This window comes from Triticum dicoccoides, chromosome 3A, assembly GCF_002162155.2.
Source record: "Triticum dicoccoides isolate Atlit2015 ecotype Zavitan chromosome 3A, WEW_v2.0, whole genome shotgun sequence".
Classification (NCBI taxonomy): Eukaryota; Viridiplantae; Streptophyta; class Magnoliopsida; order Poales; family Poaceae; genus Triticum; species Triticum dicoccoides.
In genome coordinates this window covers 13,685,310-13,709,867 of record NC_041384.1, presented here as the reverse complement: position 1 = coordinate 13,709,867, position 24,558 = coordinate 13,685,310, and the positions used below count along the sequence as shown (strand labels likewise).

Genomic DNA, 24,558 nt, shown 5'->3' with positions numbered 1-24,558 from the left:
CATAACTTTTAAACCCCGCATCAAAATTAAGATTCGTTTTCACCGTTGAATCCCTTGCGACGTGCTCTTCAAAACTAGATCCCGCATAGGTATGTTTCGATGAATTTTTTTGTGCAACTTAGCCTCCGTTTTTGTGCAACTGACTAGCAGTTGATGTGCAACCACCTGACAATGGATGTGCAACTTTTCCCCTACCCCGTGGATGTGTAGTTTTCACTGATAGCACCTCCACCTTCAAACTACCTCCTTCTAGTGAGATGTGCAAATTCGTGTGTTGCTCATACCAACTGCCTAGTAGTTGATGTGCAACTTTCTCCCCTGCCCGTGGTTGTGCTTTCACTGTTTGCTGCATCGGCCAACTGTTTAGTAGTAGATGTGCAACTTCGGATACTGCCATGGCCAACTGTCTACCAGTGATGTGCAACTTTCCCTCATACCCCGTGAATGTGTAATTTCCCTACTAGCACTAGGTCCAAACCACCCCTCTAGTGGGATGTGCAACTTTTCACTACCCTCATGAATATATAACTTTTCACTACCCTCATGAATATATAACTTTTCACTACCCTCATGAATGTGAAATTTTCACCATCCAACTATTGCTACCCGTGAGATGTGCAACTTCATATGTTGCTCCGGCCAACTGCCTAGCAAACTTTGTACAACTCCATTTGTTGCCTACGCCAACTGAAACTACATATCCACAAGTAAGGAAGGGAAGGAGTTGCACATCGAGTACAAGGAAGTTGGCTCGAACAACAGACTAAGTTGCACATATCGCTAGTAGGGGAGGTGGGGAAGGATGTATCAACTATAAAAAAACTACACATCCAGGAGTAGGGACAAGGGTTGCACATCGATTGAGTAGGGACGAGTGTGGACCTCCGCGATCGCGGTGTGCGACTGTGCCGACACCCCCGCAGCCGCGCGTGTGCTACTATAAGAACGAGAGTGTGCAACTCCATGGTCGTGCATGTGCGACTATGCGGACGAGAGTTAACTCCACGGTCATGCGTGTGCGACTATACAAACGAGTGTGCAGATCCGGGGCCACACCTGTGCGACTATACCAACGATAGTGTGCAACTCCGCGGTTGTGCATGAGCTACTATGCCGACGAGTGTGCATCACACGTACTCGTGCGTGTGCGACTATGCCGCCACACATGTGCAACTCCCGCAGTCGTGCGTGAGCAACTATGTCGACGAGAGTGTGCACCTCCGTGGTTGCGCGTATGTGAGTATGCTGACGCATGTGTGCATCTTCTTCAGTCATGTGTGTGCGACTACGCGGATGCCAACTCCATGGTCATGTGTGTGCAACAATACGAACGAGAGCGTGCAACTCCTGGCCGTGCGTGTACGACTGCGGATGAAAGTGTGCAACTCCACCATCACACGTGTGCGACTATCCTAACAACAATGTACAACTTTGTGGCCGTGCATGAGCTACCATGCTGATGAGAGTGTGCATCACCGTGGTCGTGCATATGTGAGTATGCCGACGCACATGTACACCTTTTGCAGTCATGCGTGTGCGTCTACGCGGACGCCAACTCCATGGTCACGTGTGTGCGATAACACAGACTAGAGTGTGCAACTCTGCAACCACACCTATACGACTATGTGGACGAGAGTGTGCAACTCCACGGTCACACATATGCAACTATCCTAAAGGCAGTGTGCAACTCCGTAGTGGTGCGTGAGCTACCGTGCCGATGAGGGTGTGCATCACCGTAGTCGTGCATGTGCGACTATGCCATCGAGCGTGTGCAACTCCCGCAAACGTGCACGAGCAATTATACCAACGAGAGTGTGCACCCCACGGTCGTGCGTGTGCAACTATGCCGGCACGTGTGTGCACCTCCCATGGTCGTGCGTGTGCAACTATGCCGACACGTGTGTGCACCTCCCGCAGTCGTGTGTGTGCGACTATGCAGACGAGAGTGTGCAACTCAATGGTCGTGCTTGTGCGACTATTCTGACTTGAGTGTGCAAGTTTGTGGTCATGTGTGTTCAACTATGTGGACGTGAGTGTGCAACTCCGTCTTCATACGTGTGCGACAATGCTGATGAAAGTGTGCAATTCCCCAGCCATGCTTGAGCTACTCCGCCAGCCTGAGTGGGCAAATCCACAATTTGTCACAAATTATATCTATGTATTTAGCAACAATGGTAGCAGTAGCATATATCCAAAAAAATGTAGATCCAACTAGCAAATCAACATTACTACCTGTATCTACCAACGTGTAGCAGCACTACATCAAGATGTATCTACCACCGAGCCTAGCTTCGATTAAGCCATCATCTACATCTATCTACCAGTTCCACGTTGCCCCCTACTCACCTCGCTTCGATTAAGCGACCACCAGCTTCAGCCTACAGCATGAGCCAAAGCACCCGCCTCTCATCTTCTTCGCTCAGGCAGCGTAAGAGGCAAGCTACAGAACCAGCATCGCTGGCCTGGGCTCGTTGTTCAACAAGGTTCAAGCATCCAACCCGGATGTGCACTGCGTCACAAGGTTCATCTACACGACGTCGAGCCATCCGCTTCCCGACGGGTTCATGGCGAGGCCGGTGCGTCGCGGTGGCCACCGACAGGTGACAGCGGCGCCTCAGCGCTAGCGAGATGGGTCGACGGTGGCCGGCGCAAGTTGGGGCGGGGGGCGGCCGACGCGAGCTGGCGGCGGCGCCGGTGACTGATGCGCAGGGGATGGAGACGATAAGACGAAGTGTGTGGAGGCTGAGGGGATAAGGCAGATGCCAGCCGTGAGGAGGCCCGACCAGGTGGCACCTGACCCACGCGCGCGGCTATTCGAGCGTGATCGTGTGGCCACGATCCGGCCGCTCGCTTCGACTAGAAAGCGCGCGCGCACCAACTAGGTTTTAGGTTTAATTATATATAACCTAAAATCTTAAAAATGCACATGCACTGTTTGGTCGAGACAAGCGGCCGCACCGTGACCGCTCGATGCGTTGAATCCATCGGCCCGCAAGCGCAGGTGTTATCTGGTCGGAGGCTCAGAGCCCACGCACTATCCTCCCTTCACTACTTTCTCTCCGAGAAAAAAGCCTTTCCTTATCCTCTTTTCCTTGTCTAGATCAGATCCGGTGAGGCAGCGGCTAGGGAGGTCGAGGCGAGGCGGCGGACCGGACGAGCCTGGAGAGCAGATCAGCCGGCAAGCCGGACCAGCAGTGCCGCCGTCTCCTCCTTGCTCTTTCTATGAGCAGGAGCAGGGGTCGCCCAGCCGCCGCAGCCCCGACGGGAAAGGGCCGCCGCGGTCCTCCTTTCGGCTACGCGCTTGGCCGCCGCACTTCTCCAGCCACCTCCCAGCGCCAAGTACACCCCGGCCGCCTCCTCCACTTGCCTACTCCTGGCGACGCGCGCCGCGCCTAGCACGCGCCTGGCCGTTCCCCTCCTGCTGCCTCCTCCTAGCGACGCACGCCACGGTCAGGGGGCCTGTTTCCCTAGGTCCCCAACGCCGACGGTCGATTACAGTGCCATCTAGGTGTTGTTGCTGCATACTTGGGTGGGAGATTGAACATATGTGCCAACTTTCTTCTGTCGGCAGAGGTATGTGCAGCTCCGAAGAAATATGAGTTGTAGTATATGACTGTTCCGATAAAAATGTTTCCTCCCAGCAATGAATGTGCTGATATTTTTGGATTACTATCTTCTGAACTTGTAGTTTGTGACACACATTGACCGTTCAAAGAAGAAGTAGAAGTTTGGTTTTGGGATCACTGTAGGAGAGTAGATATGCTCATAGCAATTACCATGAGAGGACTACAGATGTCTTCTCAGTTTGTTATAAGTGCAGGTTTACCACATGGTCTAGGTTCAGTGTTCTGGACTACAGATGACTCCTCAAGCGTTCAGCCTCTTTGGGTGTACTTGTGGTTGTCTCATTTTCAGCTACTTTAGATAACATGGGCTTTTGGGCGTCCATGATTTACAGGCTGAAACGTTGTTGTGGTAAAAATATGCATTGGCAGTCGAGCTTGCCGGTTGGGCGTCACGCCTCCGAGCTCCTACACGGAGGACGACCTAGGCCCCAGATTTGGTGTTTCGTGTCTGCAGCTGCAGTTTCCGGTGAGGTTCCGGTCGCCATGGCTGTGGTGGGTAGGTGGGGCATAGGGATGGATTTCTTACTTCGGTCCCAATGTGTGTTGCGTTGGGACTACACGACGAGATGCTAGGTGGTGGTGCACCCACTCCCCTATGTATTTACTTGAAAGATCTGGGTAGCTGCACGGAGAGCATTATGTAGTTGGCTAGTTAGATTATGTAGTTGCACAAAAATGGCAGGGAAGTTGACTACATTGCATAAAAGCTTGTTCATGCACTCTGAGGTGTTTTTGCGCACACACACATATATGCTCAGTTGGCCTGCAAATGTAATTTAGTTGCACACACATTTGTTGTTTAGTTGGTAGGATTAGTTGCACACACATATGCTCAGTTGGCCTGCAATGTAATCTAGTTGCACACACATTGATATTTAGTTGGCAGGACTAGTTGCACATACATATGCTCAGTTGGCCTGCAATGTAGTCTAGTTGCACACACAATAATGTTTAGTCGCACACACACAATATGCTCGGCGGGCTGCTCAGTTGGCCTGCAATAGTGTAGGAGTTTGCAGATTTGTTTCCTTTTTTAGCCATTTTTGTGCAACCGGGCAGCCCCCTTTGTGCAACTTGTTAGATAGAACTTACCAACCTTATGTTAAAAATAACCAACTTAATTTTTCTTCTGATGGAGTATTGTGTTTTTGGTGGCACTTATTTTTTGTTCAACTAGGCAGCAAATCATGTGCAACTTTTCTTTTAATTCAAACTAGCCAACTTCATATATAAAAGTAGCCAACCCACCACATTTTCTCTCCCCTGTGCAACTTCTGTTAATTTGATTAATACATTGTTCGCATTTTTTTATTGCAGAGACCAAAATGGCTGGAGAAGGAGATGTGCCTGACAATGAAACAAAGGTTCCCATTTTTTTTCTTTTTGCCCTATTACCACTTTAATTTTTTGGGTTTTATCCTCTGACCATTTTTATTATGCCCTTTTCTTTTACCCTCTTAACATCCCAATGTTTTTGTTCATTGTAGGGTTCTGCAAATCCGATCTCACGACGGCACTCAAAAAGGGCTGCTAAGCGGCAGCCACATGGCGATGATAAGGACGGGGATGGAGAGGATGACGATGTGAGTGGAGAACATCAGTCCTTTGGAATTTATTTTCCTTCATTTTTCTTTTGTTCTTTAGGTTTTTTATATGGCACACATACATGTTTAATTTTTTCTCAACCCCTTATGCTTGTTAATTTTTTTCTTACACAACTTTAGGGTGGCGAAAGATTCCTCTTAGTAAAACTGCAGAGAAGAAAGGTGCGCATGAAGGCAGTATCCAAAGGGGTAGATGCCACATCTTCTGCAGCAGCCGCTGAGGTAACATAAAATTCCATCAGGAATATTTTTTACTCCACATACAGGCAACCAAGTGTATTAATTTTCATACATAGTTGCAGAAGGACTAATTAAGCATTGGCATGCTCAACTTTCTCAGTTGCTCAACGTTGCCATCTTCAAGTTTTTTAGAATTGTCCCAAGAGTATGTAACGACTTGGCATCCTCAGGCTTTCTAGTTGCACAATAGTATCTAATTAGTTGGCAACCTCAGTAATTCTAGTTGGACAACATTATACAACTAGTTGACATCCTTGGCTTCTCTAGTTGCACAAGACTCAGATTAGTCTCATCTTAAAAAAATTGAGGATTGCCCAACAGTATCTAATGACTTGGCACCCTCAGGCTTTCTAGTTGCATAAGAGTATCTATTTAGTTGGCACCCTCTGCAATTCTAGTTGGACAACATTATCCAAGTAGTTGACATCCTCAGCCTCTCTAGTTGCACAAGAATATCTCATTAGTTGGCATCATCAGCATATCTAGTCGCACAAGAATATCTCATTAGTTGTCATCACCAGCATTTCTAGTTGCAGAATAAACAGGATATCAAGTTGCCATCCTCAACTTTTTAATCTAGTTTTCCAGAGAACAAATATTTGTATGTAATGATAACTAATCACCTCTGCCTTTTTTTGCGAACCCCAAGATATTTTCAACGGAATGAGAGAAATGAAGCAGATAATGTTGACATCCTCAGCCATTCTAGTTCCACAACAGTATATAATTTAGTCTCATCTCCAAAAAATTTGAGGGTTGCCCAAGAGTATCTTTGGCACCCTCAGACTTTATACTTGCACAGTAGTATCCAATTAATTGGCATCCTCGACAATTCTAGTTGCACAATACTTTTCTAACTAGTTGACATACTCAAGACTTTTTCTAGTTGCACAAGAGTATGTATTTAGTTGGCATCCTTAGCATTTCTAGTTGCACAGTAAACAAAATACTGTGTTGGCATCCTCAACTTTTTTAATCCAGATTTCTAAAGAACAACAAAAAAATTATGCAGTGTTAACTAATCACCTTTTTTCACCTTCATGATATTGTGCAGGGGGTGAGGGTAATGAAGAAGATAATGCAGAACGACAGTCACAAGCTGGTAGGATAAGGGCATCTCCTGGGAGGTTGGTGAAGTTGAACAATAAGTTGAGCCCATTACAAAAGTCCCCCCCTCTGCCACAAGCTGTTTGGAGGCCTGGATTCATGTTTTAGTAGCACACATTTACAACAAAAGTTGGCTTTAGATTCATGTTTAGTTGCACAAATATGTTTTTTTTTGCACAGACTGCACACATCCATGTCTGTGTGTGTTGATTGCACACATTTACAGCAAAAGCTGGCTTTTGGATCCATGGTTAGTTTGCACATCTCTTTTCTAGTCTTGGCTGTTTGGTTGCACACATAGAAGGAAAAGTTGGTTTTGGATCCATGTTTTAGTTGGCACAAATATTGCCTTCTATTTGCACACATGGCATAAAAAGGTTTCTTTTGGAACCCATGTTTTTTTAGTTGCGCAAATATGTGCTTCTTTCTACACAAACAGTACATCCAGTCCATATTTTCTAGTATTTGGTTGTTTGGTTGCACACATTGCATAAAAAGTTGGCATTGTTGGAACTGTGATTAGTTGCACAAACAGGAACATCCAGTCCATGTTTCTAGTTTGGGCTATCTGCAAAACCTTGTGTCTATTTGCACACATCTAGGCAAAAGTTGGTTTCACTACAGGGTCTAGTTGCACACAGCGGCCGCAAAACAGTAGCCATGGTGTTAATTTTTCTAAATACTAGTGGTGTCTTGTACCAAATTAGTTGTCTTATATTTGTCTAAATAAAAATGCACCTAACACTGAAATGTGTCTAAATACATCAGTATCTTAGACAAATAATTACATGATGGCAGCAAATAGCACGTGGAGCTGCAGCGAAGGTCAAAACCAACACACGCATGCAAAAAGGAATCAAAAGCTATGGCAGCAAGGGGACCACACCCGTGTGTCAGGTCGGACATGGAAGAAAGGGCATGGAAAACCAGGGACCAATACGCACCCCACCACAAATCGTGATTAGGAAATCTGACTGCCCAGCATTCCCCACCACAAACAGGGTCTAGTGGCTGGCGGCCGCTCGCGAGCGCTATCGAGCCAACGAAATTTGCAGTCGGAAGGAGGCCTTCATTTCTGGGAACGGGGGACAAGAATTTTCCTTTTCTGGCCGGCCGCTCGCTACCGCTAGCGAGCCAACGGCCGCCAGCCAGACACATCCTATATATAAATATCGGATACTTGGTTGCTTTCTAATCTTTCACTGTTTGAGCATGAATGGTCTAAACTGAAATCTAACCAAAACCCGAATTTAATACTCCCATCATCTCGAATTATTCGTTTTAAATTTGTCTAGATACGGATATATGAGCAGGGGTTGTACGCATATGCGTAGCATGAACTTCACATTGGGCGAAACATCTTGGCGAGTGTAATGACTTGGCAAGACCCCAAAATACAGGATTTTTAAAGAGTTGTGCATGGATAAAAAAAAGTTGTTCGATGTATGCGTGAGCTATTTGTAAGTTGCCTAAAACTGAAATTTTGTGAGTTGACTTCTCGAAGAGAAGGAAGGGAGACGAGGCTGAGTTTCGAGGTCGATTTCTCAAAGAGAAGGAACATAGACATCGTGTTTATGGGCCGTTGAAACTCCCGCAAAGAGCACCCCTCCAACACGCGACACATGCCTTGTGGGCCCCGCACAACTCTCCCTCCACCTTATACCATCTAGAATCCTCTTTCCAACCACATGTCGTATTCCCCGAGAAGCTCCTTTCGTTGTCTTATTGACATGGAGCCGACCAACACCACCTCTGCAAGTTCCCTCTCTGTCACCTCCTCCTCCCATCCCCATGACGGCATTGCCATTCCCCGCGGGAATGTTACAAGCTAGAGGTGGAGCCGCGTCGAGCTGGCTGCTTGGTGTTGTCAACGCCGTTGTTGCTAAAGGTGTCTGCAACATGATCCATGTTGCAATTTGTGACTAAAGGCCCATGTGTTCATAACATTATGCAAACTGGAGGTGAATGCCACATGGTCCATGTTGCAAGCATCCATCTGCGACTAGATGAGATGACATGACCCAGATCAATGAGCGCAATATGGTCTATGTTACAAACGAAGAGCGCAATATGGCCTATGTTGCCAACCGCCGGGCCGCACTAAACAGCTGATTGGGTGGATTGTAGCCCGTGAATGCAACAACTCGATGGATCTTTAGTTGGAAACATTCTCGTTCTAGTATACTTTCATGCGGCAACATTCTCCTTGCATGATCATGCTATTGGAATTTATAGTATTCCGCTTGAATCAACTGGCCAAATATAGCTTAAATTAGCTTCTCATCCCACTATTAATTCATTGGGTTTACAAGGTCGTTCATCTTTGAGGTAAGATTTTGCATCTCTCAGTGTCATCACTTTCTCTGCCCACACTTGCTGGGATAATGGCATCATCGCAGACATGAAATTGAGTACCATCTCCAACTCTCCCTACATAAGCCCTCCCAAAACATTGTACTCCGGCCAAGAGACTTTGCCACGTTGAGCAAATTCCACGTGGGTAGTATTTGGCACGAAGGACTCCTGCACAAAGTGATACAAGTTCTACCTTCAATCTCCAAACTTGTTACGCCAGCATCGCTAAACCGAAACAGTATAAGTCGTAAAAACTCATACCTCCCTTTCCTTTTGGCATGCACGTCTTCCACCGAGCTAGTGATGAGCACATGGGTACATCATACGCGACATTTCAGAAATGTGCAAAATTTAGTTGAAAAGAATTACTAAGCCGAATCAAGCAAACACATGCCCAGGTGAACGCTGACTTAAGTTTACCTTGTAACCTTGATGACACAACTATGCTTTCATCCCCATTATTGTTGGTTTAACTTAGGTATAACATGGAAGCGATCCAACAACCAATGAGCTCTTGAAACAACCGGTTTGGGGGAACAAGTTTGGAGGAAACAAATTTCAAGTGAAGCTGATGTTGTCAGTTTTTACCTCTGATGTTTTGGTGTACCACAACCATGTGGTGGAGATACGGGGCTATAGGGGTACATCGACAGAAGCTACATCAAATTATGTTTCCAATGCAAAAAACCTCACATCATTTGGAGTTGTGAGTCAAAAGTTGCAGTCTTTCTCGTGGAAGGTGTCGAGGCTGTCAAGACTTCGCGAATTTTCGAGGAGCTCTCCAACAACTCCCAAAGTTGACTGCTTATTCACCCAAGAAATTCATGCAAACCTGCTTACTTTGGAAACCATTTTCACACCTAGCCAAGGGGGGTTGTCCCTGCTATAAAGCCCCATCTCCCCCATCCTCTAGAAAACCTTTTGTCAAACCATTTAGGTACAAGCTTATGCAACAAGATTGCTAGAGAGATCCGAGAGATCTTGCTACCTTTGCTCTTGTGAGTTCATTCGGATTCGCGAGAAGGAGCCTCTGGTTCCCCCTAGTTCGTGCTCTACGGTTCCGGCCGTTTTGTGTGGATTAGTCCCGGTTTGTGGTTCTGCGATTGTTCGGACAGCGGGTTGGAGTTCTTGTAGCTTCGGTCATCCATCCCCAACGTACGGGTTGCATCCAACCTTGGCAGGTATAAAGCTAGTCATCCCGGCTGCTTGCAGCTAGTTATCCCTCCCGATTCGATCCTACGACGTGAAGATCGGGCCATCCTCGGGCGTGAACTCGTTCATAGGGTTCCCACGTATCAGCTAGCTATTGGATTTCTTTACCTCCTAGTGATAGCGATTTTTCCTTCCATTCCCCAATTGACACACACACACGCACACACACACACACTCTCTCTCTCACTCTCTCTCTCTCTGTTGTCAACCGTCTCCAACGCACGGCACATGCCTTGTGGCCCCTGCACAACTCCCCCTCCACCTTAGGCTGGTTGTAATGGGGAGTATCATATACTAGTATCATGCATATGATATTAGTATATGATACTACCTTCCTAATGCATAGTATAATATATATTAGTATCATGTAGTACTCTATTTATTGCCATGCATGACACAAGGTAGTTTAGCATTTAATATGATACGGTATCATGATATGATACTACACCCTCTTTTTCTTCATTTAATGCTATGACACCTCATCAAAATTGCTTAGTTGACATGCATGACACTACCTATGATACTACCATTACGACCAGCCTTATGCTCTCTAGAAGCCTCTCCCAACCGCATGTCACCGTCCCTTTCTCGGTCTCATCTTTCTCTCGCGCATCTTCCAAACGACGCCGTCTACGCAAGCTAGCCCCCTCTCCCACGTGACCTATGGTTCATGAAGGCCGGCCCACATGTTTGCAACATTACGCAAGCCAAAGTTGACCACAACATGCCTTTTTTTGTGTGTGCGCGCGCAAACATCCTGCGCACTGAACGGCAAGCATGACATAGCCTATGTTTCAAATCGTACCGCCGATCGGACGGCTCGTAACGCCAGGTCTTTTCCAGCAGCCAAGACGTGAGCCGACTTGAAACGCGTGAGGACCCACCAGTCAGCCAGCGTGGCACCGTAAACCAACCGCGTCTCCGCCCGCCCATATATCCGCTGGGTCCGTCCCACGGTCCCCCAGCCCAACCCACACCAAACGGCACGGCCAAATCCAAAGCCAAGTCGCACTCCTCCTCTCCTATCCTCTTCCTCGCCGAGGCGGCGACCGGCCAGCGCCGCGACCGCAGCCCCGGACGCTGCCACCGCCACCCCCCGCGCGTCTCCGATTCGGTGAGTCGCGACGCCCCCCCTGTGTTCTTCTGACAAATTCAGCAAGTAGGTCGCTATTTCCTCAGTTTCCGTGGGAAAATTGCAGGCCCTCCCGGCGCCGCAGTAGCTAGGGCTCTAGATCGCGCCGCGCGGGCGTCGCAGGGACCCAGATCCGGACGGGCAGGGTTGAGAGGACGGGCTTTTTTGCGCCCTTTTGGTGTTCGATTTTCGAAACGCCGTTGCCGAAGTTGGTCGCGATTCTACCATGGTTTCGCCGCCGGCCGCGGCTCAGATCTGTCGCCCCTCGTGAATTATTACGTGGTTCTGGTGCGAAATTTCGCGGCCTCGTGAATTTATTGTCCGGAATTGCGGATAGATTAGATTTTCCCTAGAAGAGTTTTTCTGAGAGGATAAGTTACCCTGACCTGAGATTTACCCTGACCGGAATTGTGGTTCTTGCAGGCGAATTTGGGGCTCAGGAAAGAGGAGGAGCGACTTCTCTCTGGTGGTCGGAAATTCAGGACAAGGTAAGAAAGTGTATAATATGCCTGCACCTACCGCAATCATTGGATCTGTTGGTGCTTATGCGTGGCTGAGTCATGCATGCATGCGCTGTACTTCTGGTAGTGCCAGCTGCAGTTGTATTCCCTCTAGCTGCCTGGTGGTGGTCAGCGCTTGCTTGGTTTAGTTTGTTTGAACTGCTGGCAAAAGCCTGGATTGTTGTTCTGTTGATTGATCTGGCGAAAGCTTGAACCTTTAAGCTACTGTTTTGATATTAAGTGGATTACAGGAATCAGTTTGGTACTATTTCTGTGTAGCCTTAGCTTTAAACGAGTCTCACTTTCTTATGGTCACTTGTATTTGCCGATTTCAAGCATTTTCTTCAGGGAAAGAAAATATCACTAGTCCCTTGATTTCTTCCCTTTTACAGTTTGAGAATTGGGATTACATTCGAATTTTAAACTGATGCAACTATGCGTAATAATCAACAGACCTTGTCACATGTGTCAGGTTAATTAGTCAGCAGTATATGTTTTTGGTAGGATCTGAATGGTTAGCGCAGTTTGGAACCTTTAAGCTACTGTTTTGGTGTTAAGCGGATGTCATGTATCAGTTTAGTGCTACTCTGGTGTTAATCTTTTCTTAGACATGCCACATTCTGTGAAGTATTTGTTGGTTGTAAGGATTTAGCTTCACTATGCTTTGAAATGCCTGATATTAGATGTCATTTGGTTGCCAAATATCTTTGTTTCAGTTGTCTAAAGCTATTGCTCTGCTTACTGATTTGATTTACACACTTATTCTCTAGCTTGCTAGATAATCCTAGATGTTCAGTAAACTAACAGTGTTTTTCTCTCTTCTATGAGATGCACTTCCTTGCATCATTTCACGGCCCTGCAGGTTTTGAGCTTTTGTCTGTTTCGCTGGGATGGATGCCAAGAAGTTCCTGCAGATGGTCGAAGACAAGAAGAAGAGACTCCTCGAGAAGAAGGAAGCCCCACTGAAATGGCAGCAGAAACTGGAAGCGGCAATTAAGGCCACTGAAGAGAAGGAGAAGAAGCTCAAGTCAAAAAAGCACAGGAGGCGAAGCTATTCTTCCTCAGAATCTGACAGTGAATCCGAGAGCGACAGCGATCGGAAACACAGGAAGAGGAAGGACCGCAGAAGGCACAGGAAACATGGCCACTCTGACTCTGATGGTGCCAGGAGGCGCAAGCACAGGTCAAAGAGGAGGAGCTCAGACTCTAGCGATGAGAGCGACAGTGATGAATATGATAGCGAATCTGAAGAAGAGCGCCGAAGGAAGAAGCACTCGCACAGGAGGAAGCATCGCCGTCACTCTTCAAGGTCAGAGTCTGATGCTTCAGATTACAGCAGCGATGATGATGAGCGAAGGTCAACCAGGAAGGACCACACTAGGAGCCGGAGGCGCCGCCACCGATCATCAGACGATGAATCTGAGGACAAGATCAGGTCAAGGCATAGGAAGCGCCACAGATCAAGTGACGAGGACAAGCCATCAGATTCTGACAACCATAAGCGCCACAGGAGCCGCTCTCTGTCCTTGGATGATGGAGCTGCCGGTGAGCCAGACAAGATGAATGATGGCAAGGGGTCTCACAAAAGCAGACACCCCCGCCGCCACCACCATCACCATCATGATCACCATGCCAACTCTGCTGAACCCAGTGACGGGAAGCAACTCGTGTAAGTTGCTAATGCCTCAGAACCTGATTGGCATCTTCACTGGACTCTGTGACGGCAATGTTTGCTTGCCCCAGTTGGCCAGTTGCTGAATGAAGGCGATGTATCTTTCATAATGTTACTGTCTCGGCTCTGCTGCGGCTTTCTGAAGCCTGTACTTGTTGTACCGAAACATTTGGCGAAACCAGATGTTATTTCCAGCGTTTCCTCTGTTGTCATATGTTTGCTTGCTGATTTGGTGGTTAAACATGCCTGTTTCATTTGCTGCAAGTTCACTATTGCATTTTTGTTTGTTGAGCCATACTACGGTGGATCATATGCTGCTATGTCTACACATTTTTTGCGGGATACTAGCTACGCGTACACATTTTTTGTGGGATACAAGCATTCTGTGGCGGTGCAGCAGAGAACTATGAAACACTATGTTTCAGTTGGGGCTAGAGCTTTTCTGTTTGATTGTTTGAATGCTTGTCATACTCCAAGAAGAACGCCCAAAAACCTTTTGTTGTGGCCTACCTATATCACCTTCATATTGGAAACCTCTACTCAATGTGTATCTGTCATAATCTACCATATGAGCAAGTGATGTAATCGTGACATATCCACACCTACAAACTACCTTTACAAAGAGAACGAAGAGAGTGCAAACAACACATCCTGGTAGTACACAAGAGATGCCTTCAACTGATATCATATAAGTTCAACAGTGCAGCAAAGTGTACTGGTAGTTGCTACACGCTCTCCACATAACTCAGCTTAGCATATCTATATAATGAATAAATGCATAGGTCAATTCAAGATTACGCGTATGTTGCAACCCGTGGCTTAAAGGGGAATGGGGGCGAGGAAAAGCATGGTGACAAGGTCCTTCACATGGCTACCAAAGGTGTAACCGTCCCTACCGCGGAGGTAGATGACCTCGTTCGACCTTGCTATGTTCACCACCAGTTGCGCCGCTGGCAATAACACACGGTTCATCGCCATGCACGCCTGGTTCATCGTCCTCCAACTATCCTCCGTCATGGCGGCAATTGCCGCCACGGCCTCCTCCCCTGTCGTGCCCTTCTCCACCATATAACACTCCGCAATGCTAGCCACGTCCTTCTTGTTCTTCCCCAACTGCATGTACATCGGTGATGTCGGTTGTTATGACAGTACATCCTATCATGTTTTGGTTAATTTTTTGACAGAAATGCAGCATTAATTCACATATGTATAGGAGACGGAGTACCTTGTAAGAGGAGATGTCGTTGAGGAAGCGACCGATCTGTGCACCGGCACGGACTACGTCAGGAACGGCACATGTCCACTCGAATACCTTCTTGGTTGCTATGGCGCCGTAGCCCATGAGGGCCACAAGGTTAAGCATGGGCAAGCCCGAAGACATGACCGACAACTCCTCGTGTTCCTTGAAGGTCGGCCGATGCTTGTCGTTGGACCATTGGGCCTCTTGCATATAATATTCCGCCTGCAGCTGGTACTGCGTACACAACAATTTAGAACACACTATTACCGTGTTGGCTTATTTTACAGTAGTATTTGCTTAATTTAATTTTTCTGAAATCAATTATTGGTCTCACCTATTAACCTTTAAACTATGCATATGTTTATTTTACTCCCTAAACGACACTTAAAAGAACTAGAAAGTACAGTTTATGACGTTAAATGAGAGAGAAAATTGTTTACGGCAAAACTAAGCCAAGTCCGTATATGAGAGAAATGAAAATTCCTCAAGGAACCATTTACATATTAAAATTGGTGCACGTAATTACAACATACCGCCTTTCTTGCATAAGACATGCGGTACTTCTCGTGCGGTTTCAACATATTCTCAAAATCTTTGAAGTTGCTTAGCGTTTTGATGTATGGCATGCGAAGGTATTCAGGTAGAATAGAAACCGCGCTATCGTCCCATCTGTAAGAAAAAAAGATATGTTTGCCTTAATGAGAGATCGAATTAAAGATTGTATTAGAATTATGAAAGGAAAAGATACCTCATACTTTCTTGAAATAATTGAATTACACCCTATGTAAGTACCTCTGCATGGCTTCGGTGAAACTGTGACATTCCTCTAAGGTGGCATGGACATCATAGGTATCGTCAAGAAAAGTCACCAACCCAAACGTCTTGGCGAACATCAATCGTGCGCGTGAGTGTTCCTCCTCAGGGATCATTCCACAACTCCAAAAGTAGACCTCCACCATACGGTCTCGAGTGTACGGTAGATTCACCGTGTCGTAAAGATCCCTCCACCACCTAGAGAGGTTTATTAGTTAAATTACCAATTGAATGTACACTCACGATCTTATGCATATTTGTTGTGTGCATAGTTTGGTGAAGATCAAAAGGATTTTAATGAAGTGCGAGGTACTAAGATATGCATTGTTTTTTTGCGAAACTAAGATATGCAATTTAATCCCAAAAGCAAAAGAAAAGACTTACAAGGACAGTGCCTTTAGCTCCCTGAGGTGAAGAGACCTCATGAGGTGAGAGTTGAGCCTAGCAAGCTCTAGCAGCGTATTGTCGTGCGTCTCCTCCCGCGCATACTCACCAACGTAATACATGGTCTCTAGCAGCCTGGTGAACCACGGGAGAGGGTGGTCGAGGGCGCGGGCGACCTGCTCCGCCAACGGCGACCGGAGCTCACCTTTTGCTGCAATGGCCTCGAGCTGGTGTCGTGTGAAGTTGATGACATCGTCGAGGGCCGGGCCATCACCCGGTACCGCCATGTGAGCTGCGTTGTACAAGCTTAGTAGAGCCCTCGGGTCACTGCTCAGGCTTGCCTTGAAGTTGCCCATGCCATCTCTAAAGTTGTCCAAGGCATCTGCACAAAATGTCCGAATTAAACCGAGTTTGGGGATGAAAATTGTTAGAGATGACTAATATTTTTAAGTGATTTTAAGATTGCAGATAGTTCTTTTAAGGGGGTTTACCGAAGCAAGTCTCAAAGTAAAATTCTAAAAGTGTAATTGTGAAAGAACCATTCGAATATGTGAAGTAAAAGACACCGAATAAGATTAACAGACCAGGGAGGCTAACGGTCAATAAAATATATTTTTCTACAAGATAATCATTAGATGCCTGCAAATAAAATTCAATGAGAGGGTTTTTGCTAGAAACTTTGTTCTGGAAAACGATCTGTTGACTTCACGGTAGAAATTGTACTGGCGATTGAAGGCAAAAGGATGTCGACACTCTTCGACCGAAATTAATAATAAAATTATAGGGGTTTTCCACTTCTAAGTCATATGCTGTTCTGTATAGGTCGTTCAAGTCGCACAGAAAATTTTAGATAGGCCACTATGCAGTTCTGTTGGTTAAACAATCAACACCTAGGCAACGACTTCCAATTTTGTATTGTCTTAAGGGATAATATGATTATTGAACTACCTGTGGACACCCATATCCCATGCTGCCGAAGCAACCGAAACCGAGTCGCGACAACATGAAGGTCATCAGAACCAGCGGACTCATCCGGGTGAACGATCCGGCTTATGGCCGATTCAATCTCTTCGCGGAAGTGGCCATCCACGCCGAGACACTCAAGTGAGTCCATCAATGTCACCGCCTCGGCCACACTGTCGTCGGAGAACATCGTGCGCACTCGCCCCTTGAGCTCCTCCACCCTCTCCCTCATCCACTCCTCCGACCTCTGCATATATCAACAAGGTACCCACATAGAAACTGATATGCAGGTTTAAATTTTTTTGAAGGATAATATACAAAATTGGAAGTGTCCATAACATATATATAGACAAATCAATTACCCCCAAGATTGTTTTTTTTCTTAAACTTGCAATGGAGGTTGGGCAAAATGGAAAACAGGCAGAGGTAGATCTGCACATGGAAGGAGTATATATGTATGCCATGCCTGCGGGTGAGGAGGGTCGTGGGTGATGAAGAAACCGCCCCACTCCGACGCAGCAAAGGCGCCACGGGTTGCAGCGCTACCGGCGTTGATCATCCTCGGCCTGCTCGCAGCATCGTCAGCACTATTCACGGCCATTTGAGTGGTTGCAAGCTTGACGTTGGAACAGTTGTGTCTGAGAACTTGTGATGCATAGGGACGGACCTATATGTCTCTTTTTATAGACTCGCTCAGGAAGGAAAAACGGGGGAGACAGGCCGGCTCATTGTACTAGGCGAAGACTGAAGACCGTCTCTCCGTCTTGTTCTTTGAAAAGAAGTACAAAGCTGATGTGGCATCATGTGCTACTTATTACAAAATTTGTTAGAGGCGTCAGTCATGCTGGCCTCAGTTAACATGTGCTATATTGGAGCTTATTTGCTTAGATTTTTCTCTTTGCACTACATATCGTACTGTATATTAGGTCCTGGTCCATTTGCTAGAGAGAGAGAGAGAGAGAGAGAGAGAGAGAGAGAGAGAGAGAGAGAGAGAGAGAGAGAGAGAGAGAGAGAATAGAGACGTGAGCTCCTGCTTCTGCGGTAGTTGTAGATTAATAAAGTGAAAATAAAATTACTGCAAGCCGGGGTACTAAGTACTAACTAGCCGTTAAAGCTGGAGTATTAACAATCCCTGGTCCTTGTGGTGGGGGAGTTTTAAAGTGACACTACACAGAACAATAAAAGGAATGAGACAACTAGAACTAGTCCTTGGCAGCATATTTTCATAGAAGAAGCAACCTCATCATGCATCCATGGAGCCTGAGACGCGAAAGCGGGTAGGCAGCATGCACACCCGCACATCTTACCAATAGAGTGATCCTCCATTCTCATGTTCTCTTGAAGTTATTTCAGTGTGAAGTCTAAGCCATTCATAAGCCCGAAGCCCTAAATGATATCTAAGGTTTAGGTGTTGGAAAATGATATCTAAGGTTTAGGTGTTGGAAATCAGAGGAAACGTCGGACGCACGAGTCGTTCTCCCCCTAGGGCGACTCGAGCGGCCAGAAACCTAGCCGCCGCCGCAAACTCCCTCCTCCCTTCCCTCCGCCGCCGCCGGAAGACGTCGCCGGGCTAAGCCCGCGGGCCGACGGCGGTGGCGGGGGATCTCCTCTCTCGCGCGTCTCCGGGGTGGGGCGGACCCCAAGGCGTGCGGTGGCGCGACCGATCCGGGATCTGCGGCGCTGCGGATGGCGGCAGGCGGCGGGAGGCCGGCCCGTCCTCGGACGGCGACGGCTTGGCGCGGCGGAGGCCAGGGCTGCGGGCGCTGCGGATGGCCCTTCGGGCGGCGGCGACGGCTGCGGTCGGCGGCGGCCGCTTGACTGCGGTGGCGTGCATGCTGCCTTCAGATCGGCGACGACGGCGTGGAGGGCTTGGTGGTCTCGTCGGTGGCACCTCCGATCAGATCTGTTCTGACCGGTGCAGCCGGCGGTGGTGGTCATCTCTTCCGTCAGAGGTGGTCGGCCCGAGGCTGGGTGCTCGGATCTCGGGATCCATCATCTGGCACCAGCTGCGAGTCGGGGGAAACGTAGTTGCCGGTGAAAACCGAGCCGACGGCGGGTGATGTCGGCATTCCACGTCGTTACCTTGATGAAGGCATCGTCATGTGACTACCGTCGACCCACTCGTATTGCTCCGGGGGAAACCCTAGGATCTGGTGTTTCAGACCGGACGATGGCGGCACTGCGGTGTCGTTTCTCTCTTGGGAGCGTCGTTTTGTGGAGCAGCGCTGGAAGTCAGAGGCAGGAAGTGGAGCGGCTTCGTCTTGCACGGAGCTTTGGTGGAGATGTCAAGTCATGCCTGACCGACAGGTGCTACACTTGGTCATGCCTGGTCGGCAGGTGCTACGCACGACAGATCCTCCAATGGCTTCAAGCTGTGTCGGCTGGTGGTATGTGGCAGCATGGCGCTGAGGTGTATCAATGGCGACCGCGACGTGTACAGCTGTTTGCGCGCAGGGAGGAGGTGCCGTTGGGCGCCGTGGTGGCGTCGACGATAGCTGGACCGAGCAAGGTTGATGCATCAGTACAGTTCTGAAGATGAGCGGTGGCAGTTGGCGGCGGCGGCCTCTGAGAGCACGCCGGACCAGTGTGTGCCCCAGACCCGGCAAGTGGCTAGGTTGGGGTCTCAGGTCTTAGATTTTAGGCTTGGCTGCGATGTCTGTTTGGTATTAGGCCCAGGCTATCTGCGCCCCTTCATCAACTGGATAGGTGTAGCGACAGTTTGTTGCTTAGACGGCGGCTTTAGTCTTACTGTTGTATAACTTTGTAAGGTCTTGTAAAAATAATTAATAAAGTGGCCGTATGCATCGCCCAGATGCAGAGGCCGGGGTCATCCTCCTTTTCTAAAAAAAAGGTGTTGGAAATCTAGCTATCAATATCCTATGGAACAATGATCATGCTACAAGGTGTATGGAAATTAAGTAACTCCGAGAAATTAAGAAACACGGTGGTGAAATTTGTGTTTTCGGACATGACACCTAGCTTCTAAGGAGCGGCAGTACGTAGGAAGTAGACGACAGATTGATTACTGGAATAAAACTGGATGGCAGCTTCATGTCGTTTGAAAATGCCTATCACGTTGAGGAATAATCGTTTTCATATTGTTAATGGGACGATTATATATGATAGGAATCTTGAAGTGGTTAGAACGTGAGCGTCGAGGGATGTTATTACTTTCTTATACTTTTTTTTGCGAGAAAATTTCTAATCTATTCATCTTCAATCATAGCATTACAACGAATATCAGAAATAATAAAAATTACATCCAGATCCGTAGACCACCTAGCGACGACTACCAGCACTGAAGCGAGCCGAAGGCGCGCCGCCGTCATCGCCCGTCCATCGCCAGAGTCAGGCATAACTTGTTGTAGTAGACAGTCGGGAAGTCGTCGTGCTCCACACGCCCACCAACGGTGCTAGACGCACCACCGAAACATGCATGTGTGCAGACATACTTACCACCATATACTACTACCAGTAGTCGTTGGGAGGTCTGACAAAATGGAGGGGAGACAAAAATATGTCCCTATACTACTGCGTAGTACTAGTTTAATATCCCATTAGGAATCTTCAGCCGGTCCCCTTAGATTTGTCTCCTCAAATGTCTATGGATGTTTCCGGTCACTATCCGGATCTGTCTGTTTAAGCCTTCGTTTGTACATGCATGTAGTCATGTCCTTCAGTTTGTTCTCAAATTGTTTGGTGACATGTATATGATTGATGGAGATGGAGAAAGAGAGAAAAGATAAAGAATAAAGAAAGAGAAAAGATGGTCCGGGGTGGGTTGCGTCCTACGTGACAGACTGACCGAGCGCATTCATGAACCCTCATATTTGCCCCATATATGTGCTGAATATAAGGATTTGCAGACAACTCGAAACATATGGGGACAAAGTGAAGGATGTTGGCTCACATTTTTTCCTTCTCTCTCTTATCTGAATAGTGAAAGGGCTGTCCTCCCGGACATATAAGGGAGACATGAGGGTTCCGGTTGTGGATGCTCTTATAGATGAAAATACACACGTGAACGCTAGAAAGAAGCAAACGCTGGGCTCGTTGTATTGTTATCCCTTGTCCAGGCGTCACGTTTAAATTCACCCATGGAGGCGGAGAGGGAGAAGCTTCCTCTCCTCAAATGGGTTGGCCAGACTGATTCGAGCTCCCTTGCCATTGCCACCCATTGTATTCCTCCGTGCCATGCAACCTTCTCCATCTCCCCATCCTAACTGCATGGCATAAATTGCTTAGAAGGGAAACGTTCCTGCCAATGGATGCATCAGTGATCCTCAGCATCCCCTTTATGTGCACGGGCCAAGGACAACTTCTAGTCTTGGTCGCACGAGAAGAAAGAAAGTTCTATTGTACTATCGGCTTACAGGATGTTAATCAACACAAAGTTTAATCGTAAAGGCTGGCTGTTTCACGAAGGAGGGTCCTCAAATTCATCTCAGGAAGCAAAGGATTGGACTGAGCTTTGAAAGTGTCAAGTTCCCTCAAAGCTAAAAAAGAAAAAGAAAAATCCATGAAGGCCCGTTCAACATTCCCTTCCCACTTTTGATGTTATGGCACATCGTCACCTGACAGAGTCCTTCACCCGTGTGCTATGCGGGCAGCCGGATTCTTGGCGTCATGCCCTAATCGAGTGTTCACGATGAGTCTGGGCATTGGCAAATGAGGGTGTGGACGTGTGGTTGAGCATGTGATAATGACAAGGGAAGATAATGCCAAGCTACGGATGTTCACCATGCGTGACACACTTTTGCAGGAGGATTTCAAGTAAATGAACATCATGTTGTGGGCGATCTGGCATGCCCGCCGTAAATCAATTTATGAGCATATGTTCCAAACGCTAAAATGCCAACACACTTATTCACCAGTAGTCTCTGTACAAATCTCGAAGTGCTAAACCCCTCTAAACTTGATGTCACAAAGTTGGCAATGAGACAACGTTGGATTGGACTTCCTAAGGGCTTTAGAAAATTCAGTGTTGATGCTGCTACATCTGCACATGGAGATAGGGCGCGGCTGCAGTTATCTGCTGGGATGACCAAGGGAAATTCATGGGATCTTCGTGAATCACCCGGTCGGGCCTTTTGGAACCGACAACTTTGGAAGCCATGGCTATTCGGGAAGCATTGGCTCTAGCGAACAGTCTTTAACTCACAAAGATTTTGGTATCCTCTGGCTGTCTCTCGGTAGTAAAGGACTTGGCAGAAAATACAGGTGGAGTTCAAGCTTCTCGCGGAACTCTTCGAGGAATGCAAGTTTACTCACGAAAGTAGATCATGAAATCATGAAGCTGATAGTCTAGCAACGTTTGCTTTATATCTAGATTTAGATAGACATGTCTGGCTAATCGAGCCGCATGACAATGTAATCATTCCTTCGGAACTTGCCGAATAATGTCTTAGTTCCCCTCAAAAACAAAATCTCCCCAGACTAGCACAACTTTGGAATCGAGAAACCATATTTGACGCGCGTTGTGTCAAGTAGTTGGGGCTTCGCATAGGGGCGCCCATGACTGGGCCGGCTTGTTTTTTGTTTTATTTACATGTCTAATTTAATTTCACTTCCCAATTTACTTTTTTCAAGTTTATTTTCTTTTTTAAGAAAACTTTCAGACTTATAAAAAATGATAGCATTTTTCAAGATTTGTTCAAAACATTTAAAAATGTTCATGTTTGCAATTTTTATTCTGAAATTCATATTTTTCATAATTTTTTAAAAATCGCTTCTTTCAAAAATATTGTGAAATTCAGAAAAGATTGGAATTTCAAAATTTTGAAAGTGCTCACGTTTTAAAATTAGCTCACAAATTCAGAAAAATATTTATGTTTTAAAAAATGTTCACAAATGGAAAGAAATGTTTGGGTAATTTCATTAAATGTTCACATTTCCAAAAAAATCGGTATTAGAAATGTTTGCATTTTGCATTGAAGATTACCCAAAAAATGTTTGAGTTTTTAAAATTTTATTCATAAATTTAAATAATGTTATATGTTCAAAAAACATTAAAAAAATCGTGCTCATAATTTTTTTGTTGAAATCTGTCATGGTTGATAGTTCTTATACCCCGAGCAGCCTAGTTAAACACCGAAGCTTAGCAGCTACTGCCGCTAGTGACGAGGATCACCAGTGGGAGGACAAGTTGTGCTCTGCTGGGCCAGTCTATTTGGGTGAGCCATGTGCGGCGTGTGTATGTGGGGCGCATTGTGCGGCAGATAGAGGGTCCCTTTTAGCATCACAATTAATTTATCACTGTGCTCAGCCTAATTCAATTGCATGGAAATGGTCTGAAATAACATCCACTCTTGCGTCAAATAGGACGCTGCTGCATAGGAGGTGCGTACAGATGGGCTACCCATGCACGCTGTAGCGCAGTGGATGGATCGAGCACTGTATCTCCGGGCTAACTTATTTGCTGCAGTTTACTGCAGGGTTAGTACAGTGGTGAATTACTGTAGCAAGAAAAAAAATTAAGACTTAGAACATTTTTAAACATGCACATATTTTACAAATTAAAAGATTTTTTGTAACACAAGCATTTTGTGAAATTTTCTGATTATTTTTATGAATTTGTTAGTAACTTTTGAAAAAATATTTATTTGTTTGGTAATGCGTTTTTTAAAAATAGGATCTTTTTTGAATTTTTGAAAAGATTTTGAAAAATAACAATTTAAGAAATTGCAAATAAGTTTTTAAATTTTTTTAGTTTGTGAACAAATTTTGGAAACGGGGATAATTTTTGATATTACTAAAGTTTTTTTTAAAGTGAGTAAAAAGGGAAATTTTGATATTTGTGAACCAATTTTGAAAACTGGAATATTTTAAAATTCCCAATAAAATATGAAAACACAAAGTTTTTGTTTTGAAAAAAATCCAGAATATCTTTAAAAGAGAACTTCCGGAAGTATAGCAAAACCAGTGCATACGCTAGCTGAAAATGGGCCGACCCTCCTTAGTGTTAGCGTCACAGCTCCTGTGTGAAACCCCGCCAATTTGTCGATTAATGCGTCGAAGAGGGTTTTCCTATTAGTAGTGCCAATTGTTTGGTAGGACTTGGGCCTGATCTCTCTTGGATTTGGCAGCTTAAGGCCTTGTTTGACATGGCGGTCTTTCAAGCTACGTCACCAACCACTTTTTGGTCAAAGGTTGACGAAAAATTCAAGTTGTGTAAAAAGGCTGTATTTTTTTGTAACAGCAAGACAACCATGCCGACCAAACTGGAAAAGTTTCACATATTTTTGAGAAAATTTAAAAAAATGTACAAATTCCAATTTGGCGTTTTGTGTCAAAATTCGACCAAATATTTGAAGTGTTCAGAAACATCTTAAAATATTTCTATAAATTCATCACCATCATGCTGACCAACCTGGGAATTTTTCACACTTTTTTGACAAATAGGTTTAAAAATGTTGTAGAAATTCAATTTCTGTCCGTTTTGACCAAAAAAACAAAGTGTTCAGAAATACTTGAAAGATTATGTAAAATCAACACTATCATGCTGAGAAATTGCACTTATCTATGTTGCACTTCTCCTAACAAATAAATTAAAAAATACAGTGGAAATTGAAATTGATCATGTTGTACATAATTGACGAGTTACGTTTTTTTTATAAAAAAAGTTGACCAAAAAGTGGGTGCTGATGTGGCACGCTGCTCCTCTGCCCAATCCGGTCAAATATCCTTCACATATGCCAAAACCATCTTTAG

At 46.0% G+C, this 24,558-nt stretch overlaps 2 protein-coding genes across 5 annotated transcripts; one reads left to right on the top strand and one right to left on the bottom strand.

Annotated features, from left to right (window-relative positions):
- Window positions 1-11,113: 11,113 nt before the first annotated feature.
- LOC119266694 (protein FAM133-like) lies at window positions 11,114-13,689 on the top strand. Of its 4 annotated transcripts, none has more exons than XM_037547949.1 (4): window positions 11,114-11,258; window positions 11,344-11,564; window positions 11,700-11,764; window positions 12,639-13,689. In XM_037547949.1, the coding sequence occupies exon 4, from the start codon at window positions 12,667-12,669 to the stop codon at window positions 13,447-13,449; it is 783 nt and encodes a 260-aa protein (XP_037403846.1). In that variant the 5' UTR covers window positions 11,114-11,258; window positions 11,344-11,564; window positions 11,700-11,764; window positions 12,639-12,666; the 3' UTR covers window positions 13,450-13,689. The 4 variants fall into 4 exon arrangements, with proteins under 4 accessions (XP_037403846.1, XP_037403844.1, XP_037403845.1 ...); XM_037547947.1 differs by having other exon boundaries at window positions 12,605-13,689; XM_037547948.1 differs by lacking the exon at window positions 11,344-11,564.
- Window positions 13,690-14,147: 458 nt separating this feature from the next.
- LOC119270962 (eudesmanediol synthase-like) lies at window positions 14,148-17,472 on the bottom strand. The gene is made up of 7 exons (XM_037552952.1): window positions 17,315-17,472; window positions 16,834-17,095; window positions 15,886-16,267; window positions 15,481-15,699; window positions 15,222-15,357; window positions 14,674-14,922; window positions 14,148-14,561 (listed from the first exon to the last, which is right to left on the bottom strand). The coding sequence occupies exons 1-7, from the start codon at window positions 17,447-17,449 to the stop codon at window positions 14,268-14,270; spliced, it is 1,677 nt and encodes a 558-aa protein (XP_037408849.1). The 5' UTR covers window positions 17,450-17,472; the 3' UTR covers window positions 14,148-14,267.
- Window positions 17,473-24,558: the final 7,086 nt, after the last annotated feature.